General features: G+C 39.4%; 1 protein-coding gene across 2 annotated transcripts in view; it reads left to right on the plus strand.

The window, feature by feature from the left end:
• SPATS2L (spermatogenesis associated serine rich 2 like) overlaps window positions 1-17,119 on the plus strand; it is a 75,601-nt gene extending 58,482 nt beyond the window's left edge. For both annotated transcript variants that reach the window (XM_030951811.1, XM_030951812.1), the window contains 5 exons: window positions 6,736-6,794; window positions 10,213-10,322; window positions 10,849-10,951; window positions 13,718-13,938; window positions 15,778-17,119. In XM_030951811.1, coding sequence (XP_030807671.1) covers window positions 6,736-6,794; window positions 10,213-10,322; window positions 10,849-10,951; window positions 13,718-13,938; window positions 15,778-16,173 — 889 coding nt within the window. In that variant the 3' untranslated portion in view covers window positions 16,174-17,119. The remainder of the gene's footprint in view (window positions 1-6,735; window positions 6,795-10,212; window positions 10,323-10,848; window positions 10,952-13,717; window positions 13,939-15,777) is intronic.
• Window positions 17,120-18,610: the final 1,491 nt, after the last annotated feature.

Consider the following 18,610-nt stretch of genomic DNA (forward strand, 5'->3'; position numbering starts at 1 on the left):
TATGTTTCAATGAGATACATAAGTCCCCCTTCTGACCCCTTTGTCTTTTACAATTACTTCATCACAGTATTTTTTTAACAAGTTTGTGAAGCTGGATGAAAGAGGTGAGATTCAAAGGTGGATTACATTGTTTCTTAGCTGTTGTCTGTATTTTATGGTGCTGTGTCTGCCCTCTTCCCTCCCAGTCATTCACAGGTGTGTTTGTCATCCTCAGTAAAACATAACACACAAGTTTTGAGGCTGTGCAGGTATACTCTTGATTTTGTACATGTCATAGGTGACTATCTCCTTTCTGATCTCACAGTTGTCAGACTAATGAGAAATCTAGCTTACTAAACACAAAAAGAGAATAATTATCCTGAAAAATTTCAACTGACATTATTCCAAAAAGCCAGGCCTTTCTTTGAGGCGACTTTCCAATGTGCTTTTGAAAAAGTGACTTCTGTAGCAGGAGCTCAACAACTGCCTTCTCCTTTCTGGAGTGTGTTTAGGCTAAAATGTTTAACCAGTAAGGTATTCAGATACCTCAGGAATTAGATCAGAACTGAAACTCAAATAGGGAAGAAATAGTTTACAAGTTTGTGTAAAAATGTGCGGGATGCTAACAAGCCATGGTACAACTCGTACTCACCATTGATAAAACTGCCAAATTGTGAGATGATGCCTTCATTTCTAAATAACTAAAATTTAGAAATGTTCTTTCAGGAAAAGGTTTTCCATGTCAGTTTTTAGCTTAAACAGGTTTTTGTGATGAGGCAATAAATTTCTAATTGTTTGTAAAGAGATCTTAGAAGAAAATTGCAAGTAGGCCTTTAATTATGGTGCATTTACCAGATTACACTGTGCTGGCTGGCTGCTAGAAAGAGCAGTGTTAGTGAAGGTGGATAAAAAATTACACAAAATGAACTTGAATAACTAAAAGCCTTTGGGCATTTTCAGTTATACTATATTGTGCTCTGCAGAGGGAAGAATTTCAGTGAAATTGATTTATGCTGTCTTTTGTTTATATTCTTATTGTCAGACTGTACTAGTGATCAGAATGAAAATTCATGTAATCTGGTTTGCTGTGCAATCATTGTGCATATGCTGATATGGTAATCAAATAACCTTCAAGCCTTGTGAACATTTAAATAATATTGAGCTAATACTGAAAGAATATAATCTACTGAAACATTGCAAAATATGTAATGTACCAGCTTTTCCTACAATGTATTTTCTACAATATATATCTCCTATTACTATAAAGAAAACTAGAGGTATCATTTCTCCAATTACAAAATAGCATGGCTAGTCAGTAATCCTGTAACACTTACAGTCACCTAGTACAGCTGATTGGGCTTTATATTTACATCCTCATCCCATCATTCTACCTCGTGTGCCAGAAGTTTGACAGGGACAGTTCTAGTTTTTGGATTGACGTGCAGAATTCTTTTGTGAAATACACAATTGGATTAGAGATTCTTATCAGTTGTCTTTTCACACTGCCTGTGGGTCAAGTATGTTCATGCTAGAAGGGAAATATGTGCAATAAAAAACGCATAATACTTAAAGCAGAGCTTATCAGGACCATCTCATGAATTTGCATGTAACCTCAGCTCAAATACAGCAGAGACAGTAACAGTGCTAATGTCCCTCAAACTTGCTTGGGCTTGTCAGCAGCTTGTCAATCAGCAGAGCTTCAAGGAGCTACTGGGGTGCGTTCCAAAGCAGAGAACACACCCCAGTAGCGTTCTCTGCTTTGGAACCCACAGAGCAACATCATTAGAGTATGTTGTATTTTTGTTGATGCATAAACTGTCAGGCTCAAACAGTGCCTCACTAATCTAACTCCCTTCCTCATGAAAAAAGGGTTCAAATTGTACCTCAGTGTTCAGCAGCTCTCCAGCTGAACCAGCCCCCAGAGGATGCCCAGGAAAAAGAACTCTTCTCCCTTCTGGATGAAGAGCCCTGCTGCAGTTGTTCAGGATGCCACAGCTGACACTGTGTTCCTCAGTCTCCAGAAGAACAGTCATTCTCAAACTGTTCACAAAGCTGGTTCAGGGGGAGTAAAGCTTATTAAACATCCCAAGGAGAAAATGGGCATTTTGAGGGGTTTAGAGGGTTATGAAAGGACTCATTTGAATTATGCTTTAGAGTAACCTCTATGCCATGCAGCTGGGACTTACCTTTAGAGCTGTGTCAGCATGTTTGCCTCCATGTCAGCTTGGCCTTTTTATTTCCCCATCTCTTCAGGCACAGTAGGTTGTCATAGTGCCTAGAAGAGGCAGAAAGAAAGAGAAGCTTCTGGTCATCTGGAAAGCTTATGATTCTCATCAGTAAAGCTATAAATCAGCCACTCTGGCAATCTGAAGCAGCTTTTCTTAATAGGCACTAATAACTTTAATCATTTTAGTGGAATTTGGAGGTATTGCAGCTGACTGAAAATATCTTTTCTTTAGCACTGTGCAAATACTAGATTTCATGCTGTAAGCTAGAGGAAGATTATTTTGTTTCACTAATGTCAGAACAAATTCAGAATTTGTTCTGAGTACAAAACTGTGAAATGAGGCAGTTGTCAGCATGATTTGCCCCTATCATTGCTGTGCCAGCAGCTCATTGTAGTTTGGCATTTGCAGCTCTTTTGCCATTGTACACTAGTGTGAATCCTGCCAGCCTCTGTAAGGCCAAGGCATGAGTACTGTTCATCTGACCAGGAATAGGGCACTTCTGTTTTTGCCTTCAAAATCCATTCAGCAGACTGATTCCTAGAGAGCTGCTGTCTCTCCTGCTGCATCTCATATCTCTACAGCACAAGCTCTGGCTGTGTCTCATTTGCATGCCCTCTGTGTTAAGCCTCTGCTTGGCCCTCAACAAAATTGTCTCCTTCCTGAGCCCCACTTCAAAATTTCACCTGAATATTAAACTCAAAAGTGCTAAATCCTGTGCTCCTGCAGATACTCACCTGTGGTGAACAGTGATATGATGTTGATCCTGAAAACATGAGGGGTAAAAAATGGAAGAATCAGTCCTTTCAGGAGACAGGTGTGGTGAAAGGAGCAGAAAAGAAAGAGATAGTAATGTTACTCTGGTTTTTTTGTATCATCAGTCATAGAGTCATAGAGATAAGGTTCACTTGATTTAGCTCTGTTTTGAGTCTGATTGGTGAAGGGAGGAATTGAGTCCCAGTGTTTGGTCTACTGCAGCAGGGGACTGATGATTAGGGCATGGATTCAGGTACATTCAAAGAAACAAGTGGTTCTGAGTTGTGTGTTTGTCACCAGAGTCTCAAATAGTATGTGGAAATACGTTCAGGTGTTGATATTGATATTCAAGGTAAGGAGATTTTTGTGCTCAGAGCAACCAGAAAAAATTGACAGGATTATGAACTCTTCAGGACATCCACTAAAGTAGTATGTTCATGATTTTAATCCCAGTTCCAAACAGCTATATGAAACCCAAGAGAAACAACATAACTGGAGAGGAAAGAATTAGCAGAATGTTTTCCCTCAGTTGTCTTTAGGTCTGAAATGCATTCTGTCCTTGCTCTGCTAGAGCTCAAATCTGATCATACCTGATTGTGCAGAAAGTTCCTGTAGCAGTCAGTATCCAGCACACCAATGGCTGCAGGCTGTGCACTGGAGTGTACCAACTTGAGACAACATTTTAGTGCCAAATGACACTAAGAGGCATTAAAAGAAAATGCTTTCCTGGGAGATATTGCTGTGCTGAGCTTCAAGCAGGTCTCAATAACACTTTTACTGTGGTCTAATCACAGTCACTGTATTAAGGTTGAGTAGGGCATTTTTCCATTAAAAATGGTTGAACTCCTAAGTTAAGAAGCTGTTCAGTTTAAGTGACTGTCAGACCTTCGTGTGAAAACAGTGGGATACTAGCAGGACTGAGAGACAAGATTTGATCCATAGATTTTTCCACACTGTTCTTGTCCCTTCTCCTTCTATGTGTTAGCATTAAGATTTCTCTTTGTATTTGTCATTTGTCTTTTTTTTTCCCCAGGCCAGGATTTTTTTCCAGTTTTCTGTCTGTTGTTTTCATTTGTTTATAACTTTGATAAATTCTTGTTGGAGGCAGTATTGCTCTATTTTGCATTTTCTGTTGCTGGTTGGCCTAGGACATTTCTAAAGAAACATTAACTTTCCCCATATATGACACATGGCAGTTTATTGTATCCAAGCTGAGAAATGTGGTTGTACGCTTCCAAATGAAAATTAATGTTCCTTTCCTTTAGCCAAGAGAGAGAGGGCATGTCTTCTGCTGATGTAAATTAGTGCAGCTGCATTGTCTTCAGGGAAGGAAAACCTTTTCAAGATCTGTCTGTTAAAGAAACTTAGTTTCTTACACGGACAAAAGCACCAAACAGTTTCTCTGTTGTATTATTCTTTAATTTTTTCCAGTGTTAGTTTTTAGCTAGAAAGGAGGTACTCAGGTGGTTGTTCTTTAAATTTATCAGTCCTGTCCTCTACTGCTACATACAAACACTTTCCTAAAATGTTCATCAGAGAACAAAATGAAACATTAGGAGTGGAAAATTGTCTAGCAACAGGTAAGATTTGACTATAAAATATGATAAATGCAGGACTGCTATGGCCTTGTTTTCATTCTAGTGTTAAAAGTGGTTTTATTTGGCATCAAAATAAAGTGTTAGGGGCCACCAGTTTACTAAGGATCTGTTGATGGAGTGCAGAGAGGACAATCCTGGAAAGAGCTGCACTAAAACATTGTTCTGATGAGTTCTGCTGTTGTGACCTTGTTCCTTGAATGTTTTCCAGACAAAAGTTCGTTTATATAACCTGTATAGTGCACTAGGGAGACACTTTGATAACAGAGACAGAAAAAGTAAAAATCTGCAATTTTTTTTTAATTTAAGAGAAAGTAGTAAAGATAACTAGATTCTCTTCGGGGAGGATACAAATAGGCAAGAACTTACAAGACGTGTTTCAGCCACCTGTTGTGAAAGTCAAGGAAGTTTATTAAACCATGTAGTTACAAAAGCTAATTGAAAATAGATTAATTCTGAGAAGCTATGACTATTTAGATTAGCAAGCTGGAATCATCACCTGCTTCTTTGGCATTCAAGCTTAATGTTTGTGCCTGGAGAGTATTGAGTGCCAACTGGAACAATTGTGTCCTTCCATTGTCACTACCTCTTAACTGATTTGCTCTACCGTAAAAAAACCCTGCTGTTTTATTTCCTCTGGTGGATAGGTCACACTAACTTGATCTGGCAGGCTAAAACAATCATTTTAGTCTTGTTTCTGTGTATGAAACCAAAAAAAATGTGTTACACTGAGTTTGTGTTGTCTGGCTGCAACCTTTGCCATCAGCCAACCTGCTTCTGTCCCTGTTGTTGGCTACTGGGAGGCAGTGTAAAGGTCTCCTCCTCTCCAAGGGGCATGGTAGACTGGGAAAAGTCAAGGACAGAAGACTGCAAAGCTTCTGTTGCAAACCTCCTGTGTGAGGTTGGTTGGAAGATTTCAAGGAAGGATGAATGGCACTTGAACATGTTGTAGCTGGTGAATGTTTGGTTGTCGCTGTATGTTTGCCGTGTGTTCCCCACACGGCCTGCTCACCAATCTTCCTCTGGTTTAGCTAAGGACCTGTCAGTATTTCTCTAGGCTTCTGAACTCTGCAGAGTCTTCCTGTTCTTGCTAAGGATGTTCTAGACAAATGTTTTGGTTTTAAGTTTTCTGTACCGTCTTCCTTCAGTAGAAGCCTGTTCACATGTAGCTCAGTGTCTTCACTGGTTCCAGAAGCTAATGTCTAAGGTTGGTTTTACTAACAGGGTTGAGAGCCCCACTCTTCCCTTGAGTGCATGCCTAGATCCACTCCTGGTGTCTGACCTACTTTTTGGAATTTCCCCCTCAGCTGCTTGAATTTACTCACTTATACAAACACAAACACTAACATTGGTGGTGTTTATTAAATGTGAACTTAACTTTAAGAATAATCTAGTGAGAGGAAAACAGAATGGCACACCAGAGCAGTGTCCTTTGGAGGGCATTCTGCAGAAACATTATTCCCCTGGACAATGTCACTGTGTTCATAATGGGACCAACATGTCCTGTCTGCTCTCAGCAGACCCACCTGATCAGTTGCACCCTGACAGCTTATAAGCACTGTCAGGGATTGCACACCAGGCATTTTTAAAAGGAGAGGCACATAATTCCTTTAGGAAGGCCAGGTGAAAGGGGAGAAACTCCTTCCCAGTCCTGGAGGGAATAGGGGGCAAGGAAGCTGACTTCTATTATGGAGATACTTTAATGTTTATTTATGTCACAAACCACTTTCTTGTTTACCCTGACATATTTTGCAAAAATATCTCTAAGGAAGAAAAGGAACTCATTCCAACCATCTTTAATTTTGTTTCATGCTTAGTTTTATGCTGACACCTAAGCTGTATTAATCTGGGTAGCAGCAATGGTCTATCTAGCTTAATTAGGAAATAGACTGTTTAGTCATTTGAGGATCGCTGTGCTGAATGAGACTGATTTCCACATCTGTGCAGATATGTGGGAAGGCTGGTGAGATGTTTGTGTAAAGCAGCACACACTCATTGTCACTATTTTTTTGTAGCTGGCTTGCCTAGGTATTTCTTCATCTTCAATTTTTTTAATCTTATGCATTTCAAAACTGCCCATTATTAATGTCTGAAGTCTGTAGAGTTATAGCTTTTGATTTTGATGGAGTTCTTGCATTAATTAAATAATTATTTTTTTCTTCCTTTTTTTCCTTTTTTAGCATCGTAGACAAAGAAGTGTCATTAATGGCAGAAATTGATAAAGTTAAAGAAGAAGCCAGTAAGTAAAAAAAATACTCAGGGAATTTTTGGAATACTGTTGAAACAGTTGTTTTGTTTGGCAGAAAATAACACAATCCATAAATTTGGTTAGCAGCATTCCATCATCTTTCACTCTTTATGTGTAGTCAGATAAGGTTTTGATGTGCCAGGGTAGTTTCTATGAGGATTGTGCATCAAAATTTCAGTATTATGAAATTAGGGTAAACCAAAAAGTGATAAGGAGTTAGATTTAAATTACTTACTCCTTCTGCTTACATATCAGAAATTCTGACCACTCTTTTTTTTTTCTTTCCCTCATTTCTGTGGGTCTTCAATTACTTTGTTTCCATTTATCAATCACTTTTTGCTTGCTTATATGACCTCCATATGTTAGAATACTGGAATTAGGGAACAGGTTATTGTGTTGCCTTGCATAGCTTTAAGGGATAGTGATCAAGCTTGTAAATTAGAAAATTTTTTAAAAATCAAAAACCAGATCTTTACTGCAGTCTGTTTCTTAATAATCTGTGGGAGTCAGTCTGATTCCAGACTTTTATGTTGTCTTTGGTTTTTTGCATTTTCATGTATATATATTCTGGTGGGAGAGGAGGGGAAGCAAGATGAGCCTTGTATTAGGATACCACAATATCTGTCTCAGGCTCCATCCAAGATACAATGTTTGTATTTACCTCCAGGAAGTACAGGGAGACATGTTTCAGTAGAGAATTCTAAGCAAGAAATTGAAGAGTAACCAAAGCATTATTAGAATGATACTTTTCCTGACAGATGAAAATGTCCTTGATATGAATGCATACAACCCTTTTATTGATTTGTGAATTTAAGGTCCTTCCAAGCAGGGTCACAAATACATTTAACATTCTTGAATGCTTCATCTGCATTTCAAACTCAGTTTACAAAAGTATAACAACTGAATTTTTATTGAAAAAACACGCTCTAAATTCTCTGTTGCTGTCCAAGTCTCTTGCAGTTGTATATGTGTAGAAACTAGAAGGTACAAAGTTACAACAGAAAAGATTTGCAAAGTTTGTGTTTTGAATTTTATTTGCTAATTTTATAGGAATAGCATGAAAGAGATGTGAATTTGAAGCTTTGTGTTATTCTGGGAAGGACTTGTGGAGGAATATATATCTGCAGTTTTTGGCTACCTTTGGTTACCAGATACCACGTAGCCATAATCAGCTACAGAACATGCACTCATTCCCAGGAAAACGAATGTCAGCATTCTCACTGATCAGCAGACACAGGTTTAAGCCCTAACTGCACAAACAAATCCACATTTTGGAAATCCACTGTCCAGGGTTGATGGTATTATAGGGCCCATTAATCTTGGGCAGTTATAGGAATTTTTGTAGAAAGTAAACCTAATTCCTGCCTACCAGCACTCAGTGCTGCATTTGCACATGGCATGTTCTGTTTCCATTTCCCTGCCAGCTCCACACATGGCAGCTGATGGCTCTGTACCTGTCTCCAGCAGTGTGGTTTCTGCTGTCTCTCAAGGCTGCTCTAGGCTGTAAAGTGCCTTTAGAAACTTAGGCAGAAAGTTGTTACAGGACTGTAACATGCTAAGCAGGGTTTAGAATATTATTTATTTTCATATCTCTTTGCTGCACTCAAGGACTGTTTTACAGTGGGTGATCTTATTCTTGCTGTCAACACGAGGAAAAATTCCAAATATGATAATTTCAGGGTTTTTTCAAAACATGGGTATTTGGCTGGCATCTCATGGAAATAAATGCCAGTATGAGATGAGATCATATGGTCTGGGTAGTCACTTTAGCAAAGAGAGGATATTGATCTTCAAGAGGAACAATATTAGAATTACCTAGAATAAGCAGTAAAGCAGAACTATTGGACAAGGTAAGCACCTGGTAAACTGTTCATTTAATGTGGTAAAATTTTCCCACTCTTGTAGACCATATTCTAAAAAAGTGAAATAGAAAAGATCAGCTGGAAAGATAGCAGCAGTTCTTAGCATAAGTAATAATGTAGACACAGATTTACCAGCAGGGCTAAAGGAGCTGTAGCCACCCTCTGCCTTCCCTGCCACGTGTGACACACACTCCTCTACAGTTGCACAGTTTGTTTGCTCCCACACAGCTGTACAGGTGCAGCTGTGTCTCCCTGTGCCTGCTGGACCATGTTGTACTCAGTGAAACATTGGAACAGGTTTCCCAGAGGAGAGGAGATCCTCATCCCTGGAAGCATTCAAGGTCAGGCTCTGAGCAACCCCATCTCTTGAAGATGTCCCTGCTGATTGCAGGGGATTGGACTAGAGATCTTTAAAGATCACTTCTGGTCCAAACTATTTATTGACTTTGCAGTGCTTTCAAAAGAAGGTGTTATCTGATTAAATAAATGATAATGGGTTGAGAAACAAACTGTCCATGAAATATCATTAATTCTTACCATTAAAAATAGCATTAGAAAGTATAGGCTGGGTACATGACTTGTCAAATGTGCTGTGGAAATTTGTGGAAAAAAGAAGGCAAAGAAGCCAAAATCTCAACTGCTGTAATGGAGTCTGTGTCCTTGGGATAATTTACTAATTTACTAAGTACCACTTCCCCTGACTGTATGTGTAAGTTCAAGACAAAAGACTATAATTGTTACTATTTTACATTTAGATGTTGTTTCCTCTCTGCCATAAGTACTGATCCCATCATCCAATTAATCAGTTGTTGCTTTTTCTCTGAGTCACCATTTTGGTATTAGTTTGCATATATTTCCACCAAAATTATAATGTCATCTTATCTTGTGTACAACTATACCACTGCTTCATGGTTTATGATTATTCTTTCCCTATAAGAATATAACTACTCACCCCTTCCTTACATAGAATATACAAGACAGGCAGTAATGAATATTTAGTATCTTTTTCATAAAGACTGTTTGCCTTCAATGCTGCTTTGCTATTGAAATGGCAAATTACGTATATTCCATATGCGACAGCAAAACTGTGATGCCAGTGACTTTAACATAAACTGTATATGAACAGGTTTTTTTCAGAGGATGTGAAATGCCCCTCTGTAAATCAAATACAGCATGTCTTCAGAAACAGGCTGGTGACTCAATATAACGCTTCTTTCCATGTCTCTGGGAGGCTGCCTGTTTTTATGCTTCAAAATAAAGCATAGAAAACTCAAAACAACATGTCTTTGCCCCTGTTCATCTGAATGTTGGAGGATTGGTTTAACTTTGATTTTCTGACAGCTATCCCATTTTCAGATCTTTTTCAAAATTAGGCAGTTCAGTGTAATCAACTTAATCTGTGCAAGTATCATATTGGAAGTCCAGTTGAAGTCAGTGGTCCGTGTGTTTGTCTCACATGGGAGGTACCATCTTAATGCCCAAAGACTAATAAATTACAGAGCAATTTACCTTCCTAGCATTAATGACTGACTGTTGGTATTTGGCAGTGGAAATCCTGACTGCTCGGCAGAAGAAAGCAGAGGAGCTGAAGAGACTGGCAGACCTAGCCAGTCAGATGGCTGAAGCACAACTCTCTGAACTCAGGGCTGAAATTAAGGTCAGGCATTCACTTCTGCTTGGGCATTTAGCCATTTGCAGAAATGCCAAGGAAGAGCTGTCCCATTAACATGCCCGGGCTGTTTATTCCTGCTATGGGCTGAGGGGTAAATAGCTTTCCATAGGGACAGTGTAGTTTCTTAAAGCATTGTAGCACCTCTGAGCAGTGTGCAGATGCTATCAGAGAAGTGTAAGCTATCCCCTCCTAAGTGTAGCAGTGGGGAGTTTTGTTGTTTGTGTATCATTTAGACTCAACAAGTAAATCTGATAGCATCAGTAATCAAACATACATTCTCTGCTGAAATGATGCACTTCCCAAGTGTGGGAGTGATCCACCCATCACTGGGCTGGGAGATGTAATTTGGTGAGGATGGGAAAATACTTGGTTCTGCACAGAGATCTTGTGAACAGGGCAGGGTCAAGAATTTATTGAGCCTTAAGGTGAGCTTAAGTATTGATTGGTTCTTTTACCATCCACACAGTTTTGCTCAGAATGTGAATCACTGTTAACATGTCTATTTTTGCAGCACTTTGTGAGTGAGCGGAAATACGATGAAGAGCTGGGCAGGTCTGCCCGATTTTCCTGTGATACAGAGCAGCTGAAGACCCAAATTCAGCTCTGTGGAGAAAGTAAGTGCTGATGATCCCTCTGACTGAGTTTCTCAGAACACATTTGTTCAGCAGAGCTGACAGCATGTGTGCTGCCAGTGTGTGAGTGTGCAGCAAGCCCAATATGAGTGGTGTCTCTGGATGCAGCAGGACTGCTGAACACACACGAGTCAGCAGTTTGCAACATGTTAGACTCACTGTGCCTGGGCTGCACACTCCATCTGCAGGTGCACAGTACCATCTTTGTCACAGATTTCCAGGTATTACTCAGATCAATTGGACTTTTCAATCTAAACAGGATCCCAATTCTAGGGAATACAGTAATTCAGTAATTTATAAATAAATAGTAAGTTGGAAGCTTCTGTGTGTGAGCATAATGTAAAAAGACCAATTCAGATCTCTCCTCCTAAGAAGTAACACCCCAGCTTTTTAACAGTATTCACTGGGTTTTTCAGGAGCCATTTAGAGTCCCAAATCATAGAATCACTAAGGCTGGACTGATCCCGCCTTGCTACAACCTCCTGTTAGGTACTTGTAGAGAGCAGTAAGGCCTCCCCTCAGCCTCTTTTTCTCCAAGCTTCTGTTTCTAAATCATCTGCCCTTCTGCTTGGAAATTCAGATTCACATTTTTTGCTTCAAGTATCGTGTCCCTGTTGCAAAATAGAAGCCTATTTCTTGTCTCTGTCATGCTTTTTTCCCCCTAAAACAAAGTAAATTATATAAGGCTTTGCCCAGTACATTACCATGTCCTATGGTATTCCATTCAGGGGAAAACTGGTAAAACAATTCTGAACAAGTGCATCTTGGTAGAAGAAAAATAATAAATGTTTTCAAGTAGTTCCTGAAAGTAGAAAACAGAGAAAGTACTACACAGTCTGCCAATACTTGCTTCTGATTGCACAGCTAAAGAACTGACTGCTTGGAGGCATAACCAGTTTAACTCATTAGACCGTAAGAATTGCTTTTGCAGAACACTTTGAAGTTCCATATAACCCCACATCCTGTCTCTCAGTGAAACCAACCCAGGATGTTTCACAGGAAGACATAAACTTCCCAGTAATGCATCTAATTGTTTACAGTCACCTCATAGATCCTAATACCCTGAAGCATAAGAGATTGAAAATTCCATAAAGATTACCCTGACTAATAATACCACAGCTGCTATTGATACAACCATAGACTATTTTTTAAAACTCACTGAACTATTTTCCTAAATAACTTCCAGCTGCAGTTAATTCTGCAAATTAATTATTTATACCTCATTTCAGTAAAGCATTGCATAAGCATAGTTTGATGCAGGTCTGTTTAAATCAGGCCAGTGAAGTCAGAAGAGCAGCTATTACCAGGGGAGCAGCGTCATCCTAGAAATGACTGATAGTGCACTGAGTCTCTGAAGAACTTTGCTCATACCTGCCCTCAGTGATCTTAGATGAGCAACTTGTGATGATTGATGTCTTTGACAAGAGCTTTTCAGCGCAAAAGACGTTTCTCTCAGCATCATCTGTCAATGAGACCCATACCCTGCTAGGAGCTGCAAATATCCCTCAATAGGCTGAGAACAGCCAGTCTTAAGGGCTTTAACAAAAGCAATAACCAAACCTACAGAACTTGTGCAAAGGAAGGAATGTTCTAGCATGAGGAGATCATAGACAGCATATATTCAAAATGAAGGACAGGAAGAAACAAAAATAATTGGATTGACATATATCGGAACACCCAGTATCCCTTCCTTGTACATATTTTTTGTTAAAAATAGATTTTTATGATGAGCATCTGGGTTTTTATATGGGCTTCCATGTGCAGCAGTCTGTTTGAGATGAGAGAGAATTAATAGAATTCTGGAATGGTTGGCCTCACTGAACTCAGGAGAGAAAATCCAGTTCAGTGTGCAGATCATTGCATTGTTTTTCTGAAGAGGACACCTAGTGGGAGAAGTAGCTGTTGGTGTAAGTGAATAAGATCCTCAGAAAACCTAACAGATGATGCTTAGTTACTAAAATGATTCCTCATCTTATTTCTCTGTATAGAAGTGAAAAAATAGAAGTACCTCTTAGATAAAAACAACAGGTGTCTCTCTGGAGTGAGCCTCAAATTTGTCATCTGTACCAGAAAGAAACAGAAAAATCCCATAATTAGAAAAATCGGGAGAGCAACTTAAGAACTTCATTAGCCTCAGAATCCTCTTCAAGACTGCTTGGGGACCATTTCGCAAAGGAAGCTTGAAGAAATGCAGAGAGGAATCAAGAATATTTTGGGTGCATTTCATATCCAAACATGACAGTGCTTTGTAAATTAGGGAATCTCAAAAAACTGAGAAGTAGAGAGTAGGAATATATTGAGATGATCAGTAGTGGTTCCTGATGGTGCAGACTGCTGTGGTCTGCATAAAGTGGGTTAGTGCATTGCATTCAATTCCAGTTTTTTATAGATACCCATGATACAGAAGAACCTTTCTTACCCATTTCCTTTAGAGAGGAATAAGTAAAGTTCTCTTGGATGGCAAAAGCCTGGCCTTCTGCCAAGCTTCTTCCAGTTTTAGTGCAGTGCCACCACATTGGCTCTTTTATCTCCAGAAGTGCTTTGCAGTGAGGCAGACTTACAGTTGTAGAACACTATAGCCTGACTCCAGCCAAGTTACTTCAATAGTTAGCTTAAGTTAGCTTACTTCATTACTCAAAGTAAGACTGAAACAGTGCTTCCAAAATTAACTGTAAGCAGGGTAAGAATACAGCCTTCTGTTTAGATGGTGATTATTTAACTGATAACACATAATCCCATTTTTAACAGTTTCTCATCCAAAGAACAACTATTCCTCAAGAACACCATGTAGCTTACTGCTGTCGTCAATGACCTCACATGCAACAACTGGCAAGCAAAATATGCACAACCGAAAGTCCTCTAGTAATGCCAAGAACTCTGATAATAAAACAGCCAGCAGTAAAGTACAAAGTCATCTTTCTTCCAATCCTACAGAAACTTCTTCTCAAGGAGTCCCAACAAATAAGCAGGTAAGATGTCAAGTCAGCCATGAACTGAACTAAATTACTTCAAAACTTCCAGAAAAATACAGCATTGAAAGTTGTTAATACAAAATCAAATAGTGGTTCGTGGTCTATATTTAATTAATAATTTTTGAAGATAGTAAGCATATATTTTCCAGCTTCATTTTCAAGCCAGGGTGAACATACCAAGTAGAAATAGCATATGAGTAAAGGCAAGACACCTGTCTGTTTAGAAGTATCTAGTGGCAGTAATAGAGGGGAAAAGAAAACCCCTCCATTGTAGCTAACTGGTATGGAGGAGAAACTTGTAGTCCTTGACAAATGGTCAGCTGATGTGCTGCTGAAACACAGTTATTACATACACTTTGAAAGCAGAATCCTGACAGGTTTAAAAGCATATTATTTCAGAAGCTCTATAATACAGGTTATAGTATTATGCTATATTAGTAGTATTATTTTATAAACATATTATTCACATATGAATTATATTTTCTTGTAATAGCACCTTAGAATGTCCCTGTACTATTGTTCTTAGGTAAAGCTGCCACTAAAGTTGGTCTGAACTTTGTCCTAGTAGGGATCTTAGGCTCAAGTAGATGCCTGGAGAGAAATGTAAGACAGTGCATAATGTCAGAGCATGTATGGAATCACCTGTCTTGTCAGGCATGCAAATAAAAGTAATTCAGCCACTTCCCACTAAGAATCAAAGCATCCTCTGAGCAAATATCATAATGGACATGTCTTCCAGAATGAGGATTCTTCACTTGACTTCAATGTACATGTGACTGTCTGTTCTTCCTGCAGTCATACTGTAGTACTTGTACAATGCTTTACTAGGAAAGCAATGGTCATTATTTTGGAAAAAGTCAGTATTAAGTTCTTCAGTACCTCTTAACTGCTCAGAGAATCACAGAGTATCCTGAGTCCCACTCCTGGCCCTGCACAAGACACCCCAAGAATCCCACTATGTGCCTCAGAGCGTTGTCCAGCCACTTCTTGAGCTCTGTCAGAGTTGATGCTGTGACCCCTTCCCTGGAGAGCCTGTTCCAGTGTGCAGCCACCCTCTGGGTAAAGAACTTCTCCCTGATACACAGCCTAAACCTCCCCTGACCCAGCTTGTTGCCATTCCCTCTGGTCCTGTCACTGGTCACCAGCAAGAAGAGATCAGAGCCTGCCCCTCCTCTTGCCCTCACAGGAAGTTGTGACTGCAGTGAGGTCTCCTCCAGGCTGAGCAGACCAAGTGACCTCAGCCACTCCTCACACAGCTTCTCCTCAAGGCCCTTCACCATCTTCCTGGCCCTCCTTTGGACAGTCTCTAATAGTTTCATGTCTTTCCTGTATCATGGCACCCAAAACTGTTCCCAGCACTTGAGGTGAGGCTGCCCCAGTGCAGAGCAGAGCAGGACAATCCCCTTCCTTGCCCAGCTGGAGATGCTGTGTCTGATGCCCCACAGGACACACTTGGCCCTCCTGGCTGCCAAGGCACTGCTGATTTGTATTTAACTTCTCTTGACCAGAACCTGCAGATGCCTTTTCTCAACAACTGCTGTTGAGATGTCTAGAATTTCATCCCCTTTTCTGTATTCTCTTGAATCATGGCAGATTTTAATTTGGCATCAGTGATGAACCTGCCATCTGTATCTCCAGGTTACTCAGATGTAGTAAGGTACTCATAGTTCTGGTTATAGGTATTATAAAGAGACTCTGGTAACAACCAAAACTTTTATATGTTTTCCCTCTCCTGTTCCCTCCTAACAGTAACACTGTTAATTTTAACTGCAGTGTTTCTTGGCCTGTTGGAAGGATTCAGACAACCTAACAGTTATCTGATTTCTTTCTGGGTAGAATGGGCCTTCTAGCCAGAGACGGAGATTCAACCCACAGCACCAAAACATGCGGCTCAATGGATCTCATAAGTCACAAGGTGCCAGTAATGAGGCAGATCAAAATACCAAGAGTGGTTCCAGGCCTGAACACAGAAGACAGCAGCATAACAGCTTTCGATCTAAAAATAAAGGAGCTCTGAAAAATCAAGAGCAGTCTACAACTGCAAGGACCACAGAGAATCCGACGCATTCGGAGAAGTCCCGACGGAAGCACCACACACCGGACACCGCAGAGCACAGGCCTTTCCAAGGCAGTGCTGGCAGGGCGTCACAATGCAATTTATGTCCTGCAAGGATGGAGGTCTCTGCTGATGCCACGGTTCTTTCAGTGCCAGCTGTGACTTTGGTGGCTTAAAATGTCACAGTGATGGCAGCAGAGAAATTCAATCTCTTCATTTTAGTTTGTTGCTCGAAAAGCTTGTTGGTGAAGAAAATAAGTCAGAACATAGTCTTTTAAATCTTTTGCTGCTTAAAACTTGTTGGTATCTTTATTACTACTAATTATCAAAATTAAATCATCCTTTCAAGGCTTTCCGCAATATGTTCGCATTTATTTTGTCATGACTGTACGGAATCTTACCAAAGCAGCATTTACTTCTTAGAAAAGTGAAATCTAGATGGGAAGGATAAATTGGTAATTAAATTCATAATAGCAAAAACCTGTTGTAGATATGTGGTTATACCAGTCAACCTTATTATTTCATAGAACAGCCTGTGTTAGAAGGATCCCAGGAAGTCTGTATGCTATGGTCTGCAATGAAATCAAATAATCTTGTAGAATTTTTCAGCAAATCTCTATACACTTCTTTCTTTCTGTGTGTGTATACATGTACATGCATGCACACTGTATACACAGAGAGTATTGTTCTATACAAGAAGAGTTGAAAAAGCAGTTCATTTGATTTTAGCTTATTATTCCATAATCTGAGATCTTTAAATTCAAGTATAAATTGTATTAAATGTATTACATATTGGTATTTTTCATGGACAAACTATTTTTATGAGGCTGAGGAAATACGCTCATTTAAGTTTGGAATGTATATAGTAATGGGTATTCAGATGCACAGCCCTGTTCTCCATCCTTATCAGCCACTTTTCTATGACTAGTTGGATTTATTTTTTGCATATGAAAAGTTGCAGGTCTTCTAGACTTGAATTCAAATTATTTTTCTATATTTTTGCTGTAGGAACCATCTGTCCATAACAAGAGCTATGACTAATAAATTACTTAATCTTTATGTTCTGATTCTGTATTTCAGAAAACCTGTTTCTTCCAAATAATTAAAATCTTCTTTCTAAAATACTCTGGTGTTTGCTGCTTTGCAGTGCCTAACCTTGTGCTCTTACTCAAATTGTATTTGCGTAGTGGAAGTAGTATCAATGGGGGGCTTTCAGCTGAGTTTGGACTGGACTAGGCTTTTGCTTCCAGCTTGATTCTAATGCCACAGCCTTGCCATGAGAGCAACCTCCATGCTGAGCACATCTTACAGGAAGTTACTGTTTAACATAGTAAGGTGTCAGAATCCAAAGCTGGCGTCAAGTGACCTGTTGGCCTAATTGTCAGAATCAGAAAGGTGTAAAGGTCAATAAGAGCAGGAGGACACTTAAGTAGCTTTAAAAGTTTAGACCTAGGTGATTGTTTATTATTGCTTTTTACAATTTCCTCTGCCTAATTTCTGTTCTCTGACTGTACACTTCCTTAGTACTGACTGGATTATTTCCCTCTGGGGCCCGTGAAAAATTATCTCCAAAGGAAGACTGAAGTGCATTCCCATATTTTTATTTTTCTTTATATGTGTGTACAGTGTCCCACATGTGAATATTGGTAAAACCTGATTTTAAAAGGCCAGTAATTCATTGTCATCTGGAAGAGTGGTGAAAGAAAAATAAACGTGTAGGTAGCCATTGGCTTCCTTAGCCCTGCAAGCACTGCTCTTATCCTAGTTAATTACCTATCACACTTTTAAGCTCAATGTTTTGGAGTAGATGGAACTGAAATTCCCGAATCTCTGTTGTGCATACCCATCAGATAGGTAGCTTTTCAAAATTTATCTGCTGCCTTACAGTTTCACTGTAACCTCACTCTAAGCGATTTAATTATAAATTTTATGCAGATATTACACAGGAACTTCTTATCTATATATAAGTTGTGAAATGTGTCTCTTCTTGTAATCCTTCCTAAAAAAAAGAAAATCTAACTTACCTGTAATAACATTTATTCCTTCCTTATAGTTTCTACACTTGATTATTGCATTATTGAAAGTTACTTTATTCCTTAAGTCAGTTTCTCACAAGTGACCTTCTGCAGATAAATAAATAAAATCTGTACCATAAGTCATAACTCAGCACAACAGGACCATCTTGTGCTCTTCGGTACCAGCCAAGCTTTGATGTATTGGAGGCTCAGTGTGTGACAGATCCAGGACTAACAGGTGAGAGATGGCATTTCTCTTTTCTCTGATGATATAAAGACATCTTTTTTGTTAAAGAGCTGTGTGGGGGTTTTGTAAGGCTGTAGAGAGGGCTGCTTGTGGGAATGCTGCAGTTTTAGCACACCGAGTTTTGTCTAGTGTCTGTACTGGTTTGGGAAGGTTATTCCAATGCACATTTTAACCATACTTTGTGACTGTGCTCTGGAACTGTGTCAGAATCTTCATCTTTCGTTTCATGGGTGTCTGTATACTTGGAATTATATCTGCCAATTTCATGGTAGTTACCAGTAGCCAAAAGCTCTTGGGCCCATCTTCAACAAAACTGTTTTTATCTTCTCATTGCAGAGACAACTACCTGCA

Source organism: Camarhynchus parvulus, chromosome 7, assembly GCF_901933205.1.
Source record: "Camarhynchus parvulus chromosome 7, STF_HiC, whole genome shotgun sequence".
In the NCBI taxonomy this organism is placed as follows: Eukaryota; Metazoa; Chordata; class Aves; order Passeriformes; family Thraupidae; genus Camarhynchus; species Camarhynchus parvulus.